The 18,754-nt window shown below is 49.2% G+C and overlaps 1 protein-coding gene across 3 annotated transcripts in view; it reads right to left on the minus strand.

Moving 5' to 3' along the window:
* Positions 1-18,754, minus strand: part of Dnai2 (dynein axonemal intermediate chain 2) — a 33,332-nt gene that overhangs the window by 12,349 nt on the left and 2,229 nt on the right. For 2 of the 3 annotated variants that reach the window (XM_021176625.3, XM_085829436.1), the window contains 7 exons: positions 14,805-15,019; positions 13,309-13,470; positions 11,977-12,098; positions 9,387-9,529; positions 7,726-7,839; positions 2,946-3,085; positions 2,110-2,232 (listed from right to left, as the gene is read on the minus strand). In XM_021176625.3, the coding sequence (XP_021032284.1) occupies positions 2,110-2,232; positions 2,946-3,085; positions 7,726-7,839; positions 9,387-9,529; positions 11,977-12,098; positions 13,309-13,470; positions 14,805-14,987 (987 nt within the window). In that variant the 5' untranslated portion in view covers positions 14,988-15,019. The remainder of the gene's footprint in view (positions 1-2,109; positions 2,233-2,945; positions 3,086-7,725; positions 7,840-9,386; positions 9,530-11,976; positions 12,099-13,308; positions 13,471-14,804; positions 15,020-18,754) is intronic. The other variant, XM_021176626.2, reaches the window with a different exon arrangement.

Genomic DNA, 18,754 nt, shown 5'->3' on the forward strand with positions numbered 1-18,754 from the left:
CTGGGTGCTCTCTTCTGATCTCTCCAGGTACCAGGATTGCCATGTGGCACACACAAATGCAGGCAGAATACACACACACACACACACACACACACACACACACACACGAGAGAGAGAGAGAGAGAGAGATCTTTAAAATCAATGAATAATGATGGTTAAGGGAGTAGGTGATAATTTTATGAGCTTTCAAACATTTATAGCCTAGAGATGTGTCTTAGTGTTGAAAGGTTGACCCCAGGTTCAGCATTCAGTAACAAGAGAGAATCACACAGAGACAGAGAAAGACAGAGACAGAGACAGAGACAGAGACAGAGGAAAGAGGAGAGAGAGAGAGAGAGAGAGAGAGAGAGAGAGAGAGAGAGAGAATACAAACTGAGCTACTAAGGTTGGGTATGAAGTAAAAAGACCAAATTTGGGGGGACCTGAGAAGCAAGCCATTAGGCCAGCCACGGTGTACCTATAAATGGTCCGGGAAGAGCCCCCTGCCTGCTTGCCTCAGACATATGGGGTAGACACAGAATCAGAGCTTGGGGCTCAAGTCCCAGCTTTGCCACGTGCCAGGGCCCTTGGCTTACTGTCACCAAGACTCTTCTTGTTTGTGGGGAGGTGGGGACAAAACCCCAGCCTAACAGGAGCATGGCAGCTGCCGACATCTGGCAAAGGCTGTGTACTCAGGGACCGTTGTGTACTCACGGACTGTTGTGTACTCACAGACCGTTGTGGAGAAAAGGAGACATTACATTTAGCACGTGGCCTAGAAATCACAGCATCAGGGCACAATGTCTTCTTGAACGCCCCCAGATAGGCCGAGTTCAGGGTGAGTGGCTCCCTTCCCACTCATCATTCCTGCATGTGAACTCTGGCCTGTGGCTGGGGAAGCTGGGGGCAGGTGTGAGGGCAAAGCCTCCCCAGGTCCTACGAATGATGTGACCGTGAGCCAAATAAGTGACACCGCCAAGGACATAGGAGTGGGGCCACCAAGCTTGAGCCTCAGTTATTTAGAGGAGGAACCAGCCTAAGCCACCACCCATCTGCAAAGAGATTTTCTTGCCATGATTTGGGGAGAGTGTCCGTTTTCTGCTTCTGATGCACTCTTGAGACTGCTCTGATAAACTCTAAGCTTATTTTATTTTTATAGGTCTTTGGTTTTTTATGTTTGAGACATGGTCTTGCTATGTACTGCTGGCTGGCCTGGAATTCTCTGTGATCTCAGCCGGTTTTGAATTTTCAGTGATTTTTCTGCTTCTGGCTTCAATTTTGAGTTATTAAATTTTTATTTATTATCAACATCATCACGATCATCATAATCCCCCCTCTGTGTGTGTGTGTGTGTGTGTGTGTGTGTGTGTGTGTGTGTGTGTGTGTGTGTGTCCATGAATACTATGACACACTATATATAAGTAGAGGTCAGAGGACAATTTCCCGAAGTCAGTTTCCTTCCATAGCCCGATCCAGGAATTAAACTCAGGTCAAATTTGTGTACAAATGCAAAGGCTCTCTCTGGCTTTTTGTTTTCTGTTTTGTTGTTTGTTTTGACTTTAAAAAAAAACAAACAAACAAAACAGGACCTCAAACTTGTTACATATGACTTTGAACTCCTGATCTTCCTGCCTCCAGCTCAGATGTGCTGGGATTACAGGCCTGCATCTGCATTCCTGGCTTTGGGAGTTTCTTTATCATTCCCTGTCTGTTGAGACTTGGTTCTAATGGGGTCTGTGCTCCGCTTTTCCACCTGGCTCCTCTGTTCTTCATTCCTTCCTCAATTCCCATTTATTCACACACACACACACACACACACACACACACACACACACACACCCCGAGGAAGAGAAGTGACCAGCCTAGGGCCCCAAATGAAGCCAAAGCAGTGAGGACTTTGGTTCTGGACAGGATCTTCTCCTAAAACTGGGCTTCTCTGGTTTTAAAGCTCCCCTCTGCTCAGAAAGGCGGGCCTCAAACTGGTGTCAACGGCAGCCTTCCTGGAGGTGCTCTGCTGACCCCTGCTGGAAGATCGCGGTAAAGCCTTCACAAGGAGTAAGGTTGCCCGACGCGGTCCCATGCCTGCTGTCCTCAAGCGAGGTTGAGGAAGGGAGAACAAAAAACACCCACCAAGGTAGACTCGAACTCCAAGGAGATGGCGCCCAGGGCGTTCTCCAGCTGCTCCTTTCTGGAAATGTCCATAATGACAACTTCGGTGGGCTCGCTGATCTTGCGGATGTCCCACCACATGACCTGGCAGGGAAGGGCGATTGAGACTGTGAATACCCTGACTTTCTTTCTTTCTTTCTTTCTTTCTTTCTTTCTTTCTTTCTTTCTTTTCTTTTCTTTTCTTTTCTTTTCTTTTCTTTTCTTTTCTTTTCTTTTCTTTTCTTTCTTTCTTTCTTTCTTTCTTTCTTTTCTTCCTTCCTTTTTTTTTTTGTTGTTGTTTAAGAAAGAGGGGGCCACCAGGAGATGGTGGCAAACGCCTTTAATCCCAGCACTTGAGAGGCAGAGGCAAGCAGATTTCTGAGTTCCAGGCCAGCCTGGTCTACACAGTGAGTTCCAGGACAGCCAGGACTACACAGAGAAACCTTGTCTCAAAAACAAAAACAAAAACAAAAACAAAAACAAAAACAAAAAAACAAGAAAGAGGGGGCTGGAGGTATAGCTCAGTGGTAGAACCCTTGCCCCCCATGCATGAAGCCCTGGGTTCCAGCTCCAGCACTGCACAATACAATACAGTAAGTACTGGAAGGCAGAGCATAAGGCACTGGTCTCTGGACGGGCTCTCTCCTCCCCTCCCCTCCCCTCCCCTCCCCTCCCCTCCCCTCCCCTCCCCTCCCCTCCCCTCCCCTCCCCTCCCCTCCCCTCCCCTCCCCTCCCCTCCCCTCCCCTCCCCTCCCCTCCCCTCCCCTCCCCTCCCCTCCCCTCCCCTCCCCTCCTTTCCAGGGTCTGCCGGATGGTACCTGCCCATCCGTGGACGCTGAGAAGCACTCGGTGCCTGTCTTTGACTGCAGCCAGATGGTGCCATACACTGGGTCTCGGTGGCTGAACTCGATGGTGGACAGCTCTGCCACCAGGCTGCCCTTCCGGGTATCCCAGCAGGCTGATGGGAGAAAACGAGGCTGTGAACTCAAGGTCCCAGAAACGCAAACCGATCAAACCTGTATTAAAGGTTTGTGACTGGGGAGAGTTGACACCCTGAGTTGGAGGCTAGCCTGGTCTACATAGTGAGTTCCAGGCCAGCCAGGGCTACATAGTGAGACCCTGTCTCAAAATACACAAAAATAGGAAACAAGAAGAGAGTCATCAGATAACACGTGTGAGACCTGAGACTAGTTCTCAAATGTTCTAACCTACCTGCCTGTTATTCTTACCACCAATATTTGGCCATGGGAGGTGGGTGGGCATTCATTTGATTTGTTTTGGATTCTTGAGACAGGGTCTCATGTAGCCCAGGCTAGCCTCCAACTTGCTTTATAGCAAAGGATGGCCTTGAACTACTAACTCTCCGGCCTCCACCTCCAAGGTGCTGGGTTTAAAGACTTGTGCTACATTTATGGCTCCACCTTGCTACCTGAAAGGCCCTTGGTGAGTGGTTTTTCTCTTGTGCTACTCTAAGAACTTTGTGAAACTGTTTTCAGGTTGGAACTTAGTGTCTGGGGTAAACTGTCCGTGCTTCTGGATCCTGGACATCCATATTTGACTCTAGAATCAGCTGTCTCTCATTTCCCTTTGAGATGAGAGCTGTGTTTGGGGGTCGTTGCTCATGTGTCTATGAAGGAGGCACTGTTTGTTGTCTGGAAAAGGAGTCGAGTTGGAGGGGACAACGCTTCCAAGTTAGGAAATCATCCGGATTTTTAGAATCAGGGCTACGTTCAAACCACCCTATATTTTCTACCATACAATCTACTGCAAAGACTCCTGGGCTGCAGGCTCCACGTGCTCCACCATGCCCAGCAACACCCCACCCCCTGGTGAAGCGCGTGGGCCCAGGCTCAGTACCGGGAGAGGCAGGAGTGAGGGCAGGAGGTGGAGAGGCTGCTCTGGTCGGGGAAGGTCTGAAGGGAAAGTGGCTGGGAACTAAGGTTGAAGGCAGAGCTAGCCAAGCAAAAGGGGTGAGGCCAGGATCCAAGGCAGGGGAATCACAGGCCCAGGTCCTCCAAGGTAAGGTCACGCACGCACGGGCAGCTCTCCCTGCTGTATGAGCATGCTGCTGTAAGCAACTCCCGGTGGGGCAGCTGGAAAGGTAACTCAGTGGGTTACGCTTCGTGTCATCTAGCCAGACGACCTGGGTTTGATTCCTGAAACCTACCTAGTAGCTCCCAACCATCTGTCAGTCCACTTCCCACGGACCCCGTACCTTTAACTAGACACACATAATGTGGTGCACACATACACGCGGGTATGCTCATGCACAGAATAAGATAAATACGTCTACAATTAGAATAGCAATGCTAATAAAAAGAGAGCCAGTGAGACGGCTCATCAGGTAAGGGTGCCTCTCACAGCCTGACAACCTGAGTTTAACCCCTGAGATCCACTTGGTAATAAAGAACCAACTCCTCCTTCAAGTTGTCCTCTGACCTCTATGTGCTCGCTGTGCTATGTGTATGTGTGTGTGTGTGTGTGTGTGTATCCCCTCCCATACAATACATTTTAAAAATGTGAATTAAAAATAAAAAAGAGGGTGGGAGAGATGGCGTATCGGTTCAGAACCCTCGCTACCCTTCAGAGGGCTAGAGTTCTGTTCCCAGCACCCACCCTGGGTGGCTCGGAGCTCCCTGTAACTCCAGCTGCTAAAGATACCCACACACAGACAAACCACCTGTATGACATTTTAAATGATAGAGTAAAGAGGGGGGCTGGAAGGTGGCCCCGTGGTTAAGAGCGCTTGCCACTCTAGCAGAGTGTCGGAGTTTGGTTCTCAGCCTCCAGAGTGGACAGCTCGCAATGCCTACATCTATCCAGCTACAAGGGATCTGTTGGCATTTTCTAGCTTCCTCACGCATATCCCTACACACACACACACACACACACACACACACACACACATGTAACTAAAAGAAAATTTTAAAAAGAAAAACTCACGGGCACATTTAAGTCTCTACTGTGACCCGTCTTTGTGCTTTGCCAACAGAGGGGTAAAGCCTGCCTGTTTCCTGTCCCGAGGTATCTGGCTTTCACATCATCCGGAGGGCCACAGAGCCATTTCCAGGAAAGACGGCTTTATAAACCACCCAACGTACTTACTTGCTCCTAAGTTTTGACCTAGTAGTCCCTAAGCAGGGGACCTTTACTCCTGGCCAGGCCGGGTCCACAGATGTGTTTATCTGAGTCATTTCTCTGCAAAGCAGCACTCCAGGTGGTTCCTGTGATCACAGATGTCCTATGGTCACAGGGTCCCTGAGCTGAGCTGTTCTGAGCCAGTTTGAAAAGCCACTGACAGGGCTCATGAATAATGAGTGAGGAGGGCTACTGAATAAGTCATGGCATTAGCTTCGCTGCAGTCTTTATGGCTCAGACAATGAATAATATGGCAGGGAAATTTATGGGGCCCCCAGTTGTGACATAGCCCGGCTGCTCCCCGGGGAGGTGTTAAGTCTAAGAGAGAGAGAGAGAGAGAGAGAGAGAGAGAGAGAGAGAGAGAGAGAGAGAAGGCCTTTTCCTCAGGGAATCGAGAGTTTAAGGACAGCCTGGGCTGTAAAGTAAGACCCAGTCTTTAAGACAAAAATATAGGGCTGGTGAGATGGCTCAGCGGTTAAGAGCACCGACTGTTCTTCCAAAGGTCCTGAGTTCAAATCCCAGCAACCGCATGATGGCTCACAACCATCTGTAATGAGATCTGATGTCCTAATACATACATACATACATACATACATACATACATACATACATACATATTAGAAGGCTGGAGAGGTGGCCTAGTGGTTATTAGTGTACACTGACCTGAGTTGGTTTTCCCAGCATGTAAGTTGATTGGGAGGCTCACAAACTGTCTGATTCTGGCCGTTACACATACCCACACCAGGTACACATACCCACACTTACACATAATCAAGTAACAAAAGCTAAGACAAAAGTAAATCAGAAAAACTAGAGTAATTAAACCCAAAGCAAAGCTGAGCACAGTGGCTCAGACTTATAATCCCAGAGCTCGGAAGCTGAGACAGGAGGATTAATGCAAGTTTGAGATCAGCCTAGGCTACACCGTGTGTTCAAGTCCTGTATGGAGACCCTACATCACAAAATAAAATGCTAAAATAAAAATACAAATAACTTTAAAAAAAAAAAAGAGGTAGGAATGGGGTGGCACATGCTTTTAATCTCAGCACTCAGGAGGCAGAAGCAGTGAGATCTCAGCCTGGTTTATATAGCAAGTTCCAGGTCAGCAAGAGCTGCAGAGTGAGACCCTGTCTCAAACAAAAATAAAAGCTGGATGTGGAAAGCAAGCCCAGCATATGAGAGGCAGAAGCAGCAGAAGCAGCAGCAGTCTGGGCTACACACACACATACACACACACACACGCACACATGCACACACACATACACACACACATACACACACATGCACACACATATACACACACATATATGTACACACACATACACACACATGCACACACACACATACACACATACATACACAACACACACATACACACACATATACACACACACATACACACACACACACACACATCCTGCCCGTTGTGTGTAACCCAGCCCATTGCATCCTCTTAGCCATCGTGGGGAATTAAGATGTGCCCCCTTACAAAAGGATTATTCCAGCTGGACCTGTTGACTGTGTACTCTCATAGACAAAGGGAGAGCCAGGAGACCCTCTCCTGAGTATGCTGCTGGGGGGGGGGGGCAGCCTTACTTTCTGCCTGAACCCTCTGCTTCCTGGCGCGCCTGGCTTGAGAAGCTCTTTCCCCCACCAGGGACCAACTCCCTCCAGCTGCCGTGCTTTCCCCACCGTGATGGAGTGCTCCCTGAAGTCCCTCCTCTCAGACATTGCATGTGCATGGCACAGCAATGGGCACACAAGAGGCGACACTTCCCAACTGCGTTGTGTGCAAACCCAGCATCACCCACAATCAATTCCTCTGATTCAGGTATTCATGGTCACACACCAGTACCCATCACACACACACACACACACACACACACACACACACACACACAATCATCCCGTATACTTTGTCCAGACACCTCTCCCAAGACGGGGACTCCACAGCGGGCCCCCATTCGTCTATCGCGGGCCCTGGTGCTCGACTTTATTCTAACTATCGCAAAAAAAAAAAGAAAAAAACCAAAAAACAAAAACTCTACATTTATTTATTTATCATGCATGGGTGCTTGTGTAGCTGCACGCATGCATGTGTCACACATGTGAGGGCCAGAGGACGACTGTTCTCTCTGCCCACTATGTGGGTGGTCCCACAGGTCAACTCAGGTCATCAGGCTTGGTGACAGGCACCCTTACCCACCGAACCGGCCCCCCGGCCTGCGTTATTTTTAGAACTTTCTTGTTTCCTGTTGTTAGACTTACCTCAGTGATTATGACTGGAGGCCAGCCCAAACTACCAGCATTAATCCTGACTCCTAGGCGACTGCAGTGATTAGCTTCCTAAACGGTTCATCTGCCTGCTAAGTCCAGGCTTAGTTAGCCCTGATGGAGTGGGCTGGTCAGCAGTGTCCCCAGCTGCTGCCGGGGGGTAGGGGGGCGTGGGGTCCTCCTTACCTATCTGCCCATTGTAGCAGCCCCCTAGGAGCACGTGGGAATCCTTGGGGTTGTACTCCAGGGTGACAAGAGGAGACGACGGCTTCAGGGCAATCTCAGGTCGGTTGGGGTTTTCTAGAATGAAGAGGGTCAGTCAGTTCCAGTTCATTAAGCAAAGAATGAGAGAAACGGCAGAGGGTCCTTCCCCTCCCTCTGGCCTCTTGTGCCTGAATCTTGGCTAGTGGTTTTATTGGGGGGGCGGAGGAGATCGAGATTGGAATACGTACTCACATACTGAATTTCAGCTCTAGACCATTCCCCAGGTTCTGTGTGAAGTGAAATTTTGATCCTAAGGTGTAGAGGGAGTGGTGAAGCCCTGAGTGGATGTGTATTTGTGTGCTGTTGACATAGGTGCATCCATGACAAGGACCCTAGATTCTCAGAGCCCTAGAGGAACAGGCAAAGCCTCACCCCACCCCCACATCCCCTGCAGACATTTTGGGGTGAGGCTCAGAGGGAAATGGTAAAGCCATCCTCTGTGGACTGAGAGGGAGTGTTAACTGTGCAGAGAATGCCTACCAGATACCTGTGGTCTGAAGACCGCTCCCCTGCAGAGATCACTCCTACAGAGATTAGTGATAACCCTGTGTCCTTGCTCAGCTGTATCCAGTTCAATTCAAACACAACCTGCTGAGCTTCCAGGATACTGAGATTTCTCCGGCAGAGCACCCAGACCGCCCCACCTCTGCTTTTCGGTGTGCAACTGTGTTTGTCTTTTCTTGATTCCTTCCCTGCTTCCACCAGATCCAAGTCTGTGGACCCACAGAGGTTTTACGTAAAGTCTGTTCTTGGAGCCATCTTGCTGGCCCAACAGGTGAAAGCTCTTGCTGCCCAAGCCCCGTGTGACCCTGAGTTCAGTCCTCAGAGCCCACATAAAGGTGGAAGAAGAGAAATGACCCCACAAAGTTGTCCCCTGACCTCCACACGTGCACCACAACACACATGCCCTCCTCATAAGCAGTATCATCTTTTTTTTTTTAATTCTCTCTCAATTTCTTCTACCCAGGTGGAAGTATCAGGTCTGTGGACCATGGCTGAAACTGGAGTCACTCTGGGTGAAGGTAGCCTCCTGTCAGAATTTAATGAGCTGTAGAAAGGAGCAGACTGTCAGTTCTGAGTGGTGGTGTCTCTACACCGAGTGTCCCTACCATTGCTCCCTGTAGAAAATGGCCTGTCACTGTCTGCGTGAATGCAAGGCAAGTGTCAGGAAAGGTGGGATGGTTTCTTCCCTGCTTGGGCCCTCTCATGGTCAAGTAGGAATCCTCCAAGTGTGGGGATCCATGGATCTGAGATCCCAAACATCCTGCTCTCAATGCCTCAGATGTTGGAGTTGGGCTGGGATGTGGGATGTGACCATACTCACAAGGCTGTGGAGTCTATCCCCAGTGTTGGAGGCAAACACAGAGTGGACAGGAACTTTCTGGATCTGGTTCGGCTCTGTGGAGGTGTGCCTGCCTGTTCCCACATGGGGAAGAGACAAGAGCTTTCCTCTTATCCCTGGTGCCCCACTCCACAGGGTGTCTTTGACCCCTTATTTCTACACTCAGCTCCCCAAGTTTGGCTAGCCTCTGACCTGGCCCTCCCTCAGTCCTCTCTGGCGGGTGGAACCACCCGTTTCTCACCCAGGTCCCAGATGTAGGAGTCGTAGTTCATGCTCATGGGTGCGCGCTGGAACTTCAAGCAGGAATAGGCTACTGCCAGCTTCCTGTTGCCATCAGGGTGCCAGGAGAGGTGTGTAGCTGTCCGCTTGATCTCCTGAGGGTCCCTGGAGGGGAAAGGCGGGGAAAGCAGGGGATGGAGGGGAGGGTCCCCCAAGTTGGTGTTTATCAGATTCCTTTTCAAAAAAAAAAAAATCCAAATACAGTCTATGTGACTGCGTTCACTTAGAAATTGATTTTACAAGGTTGAAACTGGACAGTGGGGAGTGGGGGTGGGAGTGGGCTCCTGCCTGTGCCGCAGCACCACTCCAGAGGCCAGCTTAGGCTATAGAGACCCTGTCTCAAACAAACAAAACAAACCCCAACCCCACAGAAACCTCAAGGTTGACAAGACTCCCTTAGACAGAAAATCAGTCTCTAACTCGACTTAGCCTGTACAAGGAATTAGCCAGGAGGCAAATGAGTGAGATATATAAGATAACTTTTTTTAAATTTTATTTTATTTTATTTATTTATTTATTTATTTATTTTGAGGCAAGGCCTCATGTACCCCAGGCTGGCCTTCTGATCCGTCTGCCTCCAGATTATAGGCATCCACCACCACCACATAAGGTACTGGGATGGAACCCAAGGCTACGTACATGTCGGGCACACATCCACACTGCCAACTCAGGCTACTCCGAGACAGTGTCTGTGTATTTGGCTGAAACTACTTCATGTCACCCTGAAGAGCTTTAGTTTAACAGTCACCCCCTCCCCCTTTTAAAGAAGGGTCTCATCGTGTAGCTCCGGCTAGTCTGAAACTCACTCTGCAGAGCAGGCTGGACTTGGACTCACAAAAACCTGCCTGCCTCTCTTTCTCTAGAGCTGGGATCAAAGAGCATGCGCTACCGTGCTGGCCTGGTTTAAACACTTTTACCTGGTGAAAGTTTTGACTGGGAGCCTGAGTCCATGACGGTCAGCACAGAAGAGGTGAACATCCAACCCCCTCGTTACTACTCCACAAAAGGAGCTCAAAATTCCTGTCACACCCCTATTGCCCTGACCCCAATCCAAACAAAAGGGAGGGATGGGGATGTAGTTCTCTTGCTAGACTCTTTGCCTCCGTGCATGAAGCCCTGAGTTTGATCCCAAGCCCTATGTAAAACAAGGGCTGTGATCCCAGCACTTGGGAGGTAGAGACAGAAGGATCAGGAACTCGGGACTAGTGTTAGCTCCATAGTGAGCCTAGGCCAGCCTGAACTTCCGGACAGCCTGTCTCAGAAAGAAAGAGAATTAGGGAGGGAGGAGAGGGAGGAGAGGGAGGAGGGGAGGGAGGGGAAGAAATGATTCAAAGACACAAACCCATGAGTGAGTGAAGGAAGCCAGACGGAAGGGGGCACTACAGAGTGTATGGCACTGTGCGGATCGTAGGAGGTGGTGATGATAAAAAGGCCAGTGGGAACCAGGAGTTGGAAGGGCAGGAGAATGGAAAGAGAAGGCAGTGAAAACCGGCTCTGCGTTGTTGGTCCAAATCCACAGATTATGAGGCCCAAGGGTGCCCTCTAGTGGAAACCATGGCCTCTGCATGTCTTCCTTCCTTTCCCTTCCTTCCTTCCTTCCTTCCTTCCTTCCTTCCTTCCTTCCTTCCTTCCTTCCTTCCTTCCTTCCTTCCTACCTCACTTTGTCTGTCTGTCTGTCTGTCTGTCTGTCTGTCTGTCTGTCTGTCTTTCCTTTTTAAAGACAGGGTCTTAGAAGCTCAAACTACTTATGTATCTGAGTCTAAGAATGGCCTTGAACCCCTGATCTGGCCTGCCTCAGCTTCTCAAGTGCTGAGATTAAGATTATAGGTGTGTGCCACCATGTTTGATTTCTCTCTCTCTCTCTCTCTCTCTCTCTCTCTCTCTCTCTCTCTCTCTCTCTCCAAAGTTTCACTAAGTAACCCAGACTGGCCTAGAACTTTCAATCCTCCTGAATCAGCCTAACAGTTCTAGGACCATAGGTGTGTGAAATATCACACTGGCCTGATGTGTGCTGATGTGTGACCTGTGTGCTCAGGGTGGGAGGGAGGGAGCAAGGGATCTGAGAACTCTCAGCTCTCTCTACTCAACTTTGCTGAAAGCCTAAAGCTATATGAAAAACTAAAGTCAATTTTTTAAAAATAATTTTTCATGGATGTATTTTTTTCATGTAGTACTCTGTATGTATATATACACCTGCATGCCAGAAGAGGGCATCAGACCCATTTATAGATGGGTTCTGGGAATTGAATTCAGGACCTCTGGGAGAGCAGCCAGTGTTCTTAACCACTGAGTCATCTCACCAGCCCGTAAAGTCAATTAATTTTGAAGAGGTTTGTTTGTTTGCTTGATTATTTATGTGTATGAGTGTGTTGCCTGCGTGTATATATGTATGCATGTATGTATGTACGGGGGTGGGGGTTCACATGCATGCCTGGTGCCTATGTAGGCCAGAAGAGGGTATCAGATTCCTGTAGAGGAGTTCCCAGCATCCTCCCCTGGCAGGTTACCTGTCACTCCAGTCTAGGGGACCTGCCACCTCTCTCTAGTGATACCTGAAGACATTGATGGTCTTGGCTGAAGGGGCCTCTTCAGTCACCTCCACGGCCTCCTCGTCATCAAAGTATTCCTCGTAGATGTCGATGGCGTTGTTCTGCTTGATGCAGTGCTCCATGATCTGAGGAGACGCCGAGCCACAAAACCTTAGCCGTGAAGAGAGCTGTCCCACCCCCACCCCGTCTGTGTCATCTCTGATGTTTAGCAAGGTCTGGCCCAAGCCCAACACTCTTCCAGTGAGAGGATCGAACTCACTGCACATTAGAACAGGCCTCCATGCTATCCCTATGCTTCAGTTCCACAGAGGGACAGCCCAGGCTTCTTGGGAAAACCACAGTAAAAGGGGGCAGCCAATCAGCAACTGCCCCGACATCTGGCCAGGAGCTTACAACAGATTAAAAAAAAAAGTCCCTATAAAGTAACCCTCTCTCCCTCATCGTACAAACCAATCAACAGTGTACAAATATCTCATACCATAAGCTCCACCAATCCTGAGGAAGGTGACCCAACCGCAACTGGAGAACCCCTAACTGGCTTTAAAAGGGGCCTGCTTCCCTCATGGTCACCATTTTGCTTGGATGGTTGACCCCGCATGCTGGATGTTCCTGCAGAATAAATGCTCTTTCTCTTCGCATACTATGGAGTCTGGGGTCTTCTTTCAGGGATTCTCAGACCCTTACACCGGGAGCCTTCTTTAATCCCTTCAACAGGAAATTTCCTCCTTACAGGGCAAATGGGAGTGTTCCTGTCTCTGACAGTGTCTCTTAACGGTATCTGGTGAAGTTGGTGTGTCTGTCTGTCTTGGATTTATGGCGTGAGTTGCAAACATTTTGGGAGCAGGAGGCATGTAAGATTGAGTTTGTAGCCTCTGAATTGAAATTCAGTTCAGTGCATGAAGGAGCATTGCTGGCTGATTGGCAGGGCTCTTCTAGGGTGCCTTTTACCCAAGAGGCTTCTCATATTGTTGTTGTGTGTGTGTGCCTTGGGGTTTAATGGGGGGAGGGGGACATGTTCACCACTGCACATGTGTGGAGGTCAGAGGACAACTTACAGGAGTGAGCTCTCTCCTACTATCATGAGGATTCTAGAACTTCAAGTGACCAGCCTTGAGGTCATGGGCCTTTACCAGCACAGCCATCTTGCCAGCCCTCTTCCAAGCATTTTAGACTCCTGCTTAAATTCGTTCGCCTATAGGTCCCTATGGTCAGCAGTGAGTCTCTCCCTCCCTGGCTGAGAGCTACGGGAGCCTACACGGGGGTGCACACAGCCTGCAGAGTACAGTCCGAGCTGGGGTAGTGGCGTGGGACAGCGGGCGCTGGAGGGAGGCTAACCGAGCCCAGCTGCATGACGGCGTTGATGTAGTTCTCGTCCTTCTCCACTTTCTTCCGGAAACGGATGGTCTGCTCCAGCTCCTGGGGGTTCACATCCTTAGGCCAGCCCCCCTCGACATGATTAACGCCACAGCTCTCCATCTCGAACCGCTCGGTGTTGGCCTAAACAGAAGCACAGGGGAGAAGACATTTGTCTCTGGGCTAAGCATTCAGCCATTTCTGCAAACCTGGGTCTTGGGACTCTAAGCTCTTACGGGGGTACTGAAGAAGGGGTGCCCTGACCACAGCCACAAAGTGAAGAGGCCCTATCCAGTTCCCAACAGCACTATCTGGGAAGCCTTACAGGGGACAGTGGTGGTCATGGGAAACCTAGTTCCATCTTTACCTTAAATAGGCCCAGGCGTCCACCCATCCATCCTGGGAGATATATCAACAGCGCTTAAAGTTCTGTCCCTCAGCATTACAGAGATAGGAAATCAACAGCGATTCAGCTCTTTATGCCATGCTCATCAGGATCATTCATGCCCATGATACTGTGAAAGGTGTGTTTTGGCTGAATCAAGTGATACCGGTTGCTCCTGGGCATGGTAAGATGGGTTAGCCCATGTCACATGATTTTCAGTGTGCCTGACAGAAACACCGGTTGATCCTTTATCTCGTGGGGACTCCATGTCCCTGGGACCCCAACCCATTCCAGTGGGAATTGCGTATATAACACTTGCTTTTTCTTAAGCCCGTTTGGATAGTTCTCTCAGAAGGCCCAAATGCCCAGACTGACTCCAGTAACATCTCAAAGGCCCCAGAGCCCTTGGGAGGAGCGTTTTGGTTCTAGGTATGGCCAATCTTTTTGATAGTGCAATATGACCCAACACAATCATCTACAAAGTTCATATTCAGTAGGCATATGGTCAACACACATACACACACACACAGAGCTGAAAACAGTAGATGTAATAAAAAAACAAACAAACAAACAGACTTGGGAGATGGAGGTGGGAGGAGCAGAACCTCAAGGTCACTCTTCTCTTGGCAAGTTCAAGGCCAAGCTGGAATACATGACCACTTGGCCACACATTTAAAAAGAAGAGAAAAAGAAAAAATCACGCATACAAAAAATTCTCCTAATGCATTAAGAAGATTCACCGGATTGTGTGGGACCACATTCACAGATCTCCTCAGCCATATCTGAAGTTGATGAGGCCCAGAATCCACCAACATGATAGCATATTAACACTGAGTAATCATCCATCAACATCACAGAGAATGCACATCAATAGCAACTCAGAGCTCGGACGTTGCCTTGTGCATTCTGTGGGACACACAGAGGTTGGACACATCTGCTTCGGTCCAAGAAGAGCTGGTGTTGTCTACTCCTGATCCTGGCACTGGGCGAGTCTTGGGTTGATTCGGCCCACACGCCTCCAGCACCTGCTCTCGCCCACTCTACCTAGTTTCCTGGTAAGCCACCCTGCTTAGCCTTCAGGGCAGGAACCCACCTCGTGTTCCGACATACTGGCGGAGCACTGGATGCCTGTGTCTACTGGGTTCCGCTCCACATACAGTGCGGCCAGCTCGGGGTTGGGTGAGATGTCGATGTTCAGCTCAGCCTGGCGATCTGAGAAGTTGCATTGCTTCCCGAACTCGCTGCGCTTCTTCAGGTACACGTAGACGATCTCCATGGCGGTGACCGTGGCTGTGGTGGCAACCGCGGCTGTGGCAGGATGGAGCAGAGCGACAGACTAGTGAGGGTCCCACCCAGATATTGCTCATCTCCTCGGGTCCCACCAGAGGCAGGGCCAGGTTAGGGGATCTCTCCAGAAGCTACACCTATGTTTTGTTTTGTTTTGTTTTTACTTTCTGTAAATTATCTGTGGTGGGGAGGGCTGGAGAAATGGCTCAGCAGTTAAGAGCGCTGGCTGCTTTTCCAGAGGACCTTGGGGTTCCCAGCCCCCCACTGGGCAGCTCACAAGCACCTATGACTCCAGTTTCAGGACATCTGACTTCACCCTCTTCTGGCCTCCACCGAACTGTACTTGTATGGTGCATAGACATATATACAGATGCAGGTAACACACACACACACACACACACACACACACACACAAATAAAATCTTTAAAAAAATAGTCCCATTTAGCTGGGTACACATCTGTGATCCCAGCACTCTGAAGGTGGAGACAGGAGAATCCAGAGTTTAAAATCATCCTAGGCTACACAGAAAGTTCTAAGCCATGCTGAGCCACATAATACCCTGTCTCAAAACACAAAACACAGAACATAAAACACAAAAGCAAAACGAATGGCTGGACAGTGGTGGCTCGAGCACGCCTTTAATCCCAGCACTTGGGAGGCAGAGGCAGGTGGGTTTCTGAGTTCGAGGCCAGCCAGGTCTACAGAGTGAGTTCCAGGACAGCCAAGGCTATATATACAGAGAAACCCTGTCTCGAAAAACAAACAATTGACTCTAGTTGCATATGTATCAAAAGATGGCCTAGTTGGCCATCACTGGAAAGAGAGGGCCATTGGACACGCAAACTTTATATGCCCCAGTACAGGGGAACGCCAGGGCCAAAAAATGGGAATGGGTGGGTAGGGAAGTGGGGGGGGGGAGGGGGGGGACTTTTGGGATAGCATTGGAAATATAATTGAGGAAAATACGTAATAAAAAAATATTAAAAAAAAAAGAAAAACAAACAAAACAAAAAAGAAAAACAAACAATAAAACCAAAAACCCCTCACCAGGCTCACTTGTACTCCCAGCCCTTGGAAGACTGAAGCAGGAGGACTGCCATGAGTTCAAGGCCATTCTATGCTTTGCAAGCGGCTTGTGATATATAATGAGACGTTATCTAAAATGGCCTGGAGAGATGGCTCAGTGGCTAAGAGCGCTTGCTGCTCTTGCAGAGGACCTGAGTTGGGCATCTCCAGATGTTTGTAACTCTAGCTCCAGGGAATCTGGCGCCACCTTCTGGCCTCTGTGAGAATGCGTAGTATATGCTCGCTCTCTCTCTCTCTCTCTCTCTCTCTCTCTCTCTCTCTCTCTCTCTCTCTCTCTCTCTCACACACACACACACACACACACACACATGCAGCTAGATAAATCTAATTCTGAGACAGGGTCTCACTAGCCGGCCTGGAACTAACCATGTACACCAGGCTGCCTTCAAACTTGGAGATCCACCTGCCTCTGCATGAGCCGCCATGGCCAGAAAAAGAAAATAAGTCTTTAAAGAAACAGAAAGAACAAAAATCTCCTCAGACAAGAATCACTGAATTCACCTAAGTGCCGAGTGCATGCTAAGTGCAAATTATACGGTTTGGTTCTTGCTCGTACCCTCTCAGGCGGGCAATGAGATCACCATTTTACTTGAGGAACATTCCTCTCTTTAGGTGGCTTGCCAGGCGTCACACAGCTGACAAGCAGGCCAGCTGGGCTGCCTGGCTTCAAAACTCTTACCCACAAAATTGCACACTTTCTACAGAATCAATACACTTAGTGGAGGCAGGAGGCAATCTTGATGACGGTTGAGCTAAATCCACCAGCACGCTCAAAATTTAAACCACGTGGGACCCAGATGAGAGAGACCTGGATCTCTTAAAAGCCACCAAACTGCTCACGTGACTGTTCAGAAGGCTCACCCATCCATGCCAGAGTGCCAGGTTACCAGGCTTTAACCCACCTCTGGCGGCCACACAGTGAATCCCTGCCTCCGGGATCGCTCGACCTACTCGTGAGCCACTTTGAGAAGGGGGCAAAGCCAAGTGGCTTCTTCAATATACAGAACAGAACTGGAAATTCACTAGTCTGTGCCACTTAGCCACGAGCATCAAGAATTGTGGCCAGCGAGATGGCTCAGCAGGTAAAGATGCTTATAGCACAGTCCTCATGACCTGAGTTCAATCCCCGGAGCGCATTTGCTTGGAAGGGAGAGAAATGTCTCCAACAAGTTGTCCTCTAACCTCCACATATGCACATCTCTCTCTCTCTCTCTCTCTCTCTCTCTCTCTCTCTCTCTCTCTCTCTCTCTCAAGTTAAAAAAATAATAATTGTAAGAAAGTGTGGTAAGACCCTGGGATCTGGCCTGCCTTCACCATCAGTGTGCCCCTGGCCTGGTCATTTACTTTCCAGAGCTGACCTGCAGCTACAAAAATTCTGTAAAGGGGTTAGCGTGCAAACGCACTGTGAGAAAGGGGCTCCTTATCAAAGTCCTAAGAACCTAAGAAGACCTACTGCCTTTCACCTCCCACAAAGGGGCCTTGATCCTTCTGACCCCACACATTAGGAGACTGAATACAGGGTCTGGCCATCTAGGGCACTATACTATGGTCTATGGAATTCAGCCTGAGCTACACAGATCCTGTCTGGTGCTGAAGAGATGGCTGGGAGGTGAACAGCACGCACTGACTGCTCTTTCAGAGAGGAGTTTGGTTCCCAGCACCCACGTGGCAGCTCTCAACTGTCTGTAACTCCAGTTCCAGCTGATCTGATGCCATCTTCTGGCCTCTGAGGGTACCAGACATACATGCAGGCAAAACATTCATACACATAAGATAAACATTTAAGACTATTAAGAACCTTTTTTTTTTAAATGAAAAGATCCCATTCCAAAGACAGACAGACACACATACAGAAAAGGAAGAGAGGGAAGACAGACAGTTGAACCCAAGTACGAGCTAGACACAGTGGTGTCTATAATCTCAGCATCGAAGAAGCAGAGGCAGGAAGATCACTGCAAATTCTAGGCCGGCCTCATCCACAGAATGAGTGTCAGACTAGTCAGAGCTGCACGGTGAAACCTGAACTCAAAAAAATGTCTTTAAACAATCAATCAATCAATAATCAATCAGTCAATCAAACCACGAGTAATGAAGGCAGTGGTTCCTGATGCAAAGAGTCATGTGATCAATGGGCATAAACTTGCATACTTATGGTCATCTGATCTTTGACAAACCACCAAAGGATGCAGTAGGGAGGGAGGGACTGGTCTCTTGAGCAAGTGGTGCTGGGATCACTGGGCATCCCAAGGCTTCATGGCCTTAAGGAGTCTGAGCCATGGCTCCGCCCAGCTGAAGGGCTGAGAGCTGGGCGTGTCCATTAAGAAGCCGGTGGCAGGTCTGTGTGTGTGTGTGTGTGTGTGTGTGTGTGTGTGTAAAGGGGGATAGCTGGAACAGCAGTGATTGAGAAGGGGGGAGGTGAGGTTAACTCCCCAGGCTCTCAGCATCAATACATTGCTCCTTCAGGGCAGCATGACCTGCTAGGCATGGCTACCTATGCCTGTAATCCCAGTCCTTGGGAGGTAGAGGCAAAAAGACTGAGATAAATTAAGGCTAGCTCCGGCTACATAGTTCAAGGCTAGATTGAGCTACAGAACACCCTGTCTCAAAAAACAAAACAATGAAAACAATAAAAGCATGCTTCCAGCCATCCCCCAAGCCAACCCAAATCA

Source organism: Mus caroli, unplaced genomic scaffold (genome assembly GCF_978045245.1).
Source record: "Mus caroli unplaced genomic scaffold, Mus_caroli_1 scaffold_13, whole genome shotgun sequence".
NCBI classification, from domain to species: Eukaryota; Metazoa; Chordata; class Mammalia; order Rodentia; family Muridae; genus Mus; species Mus caroli.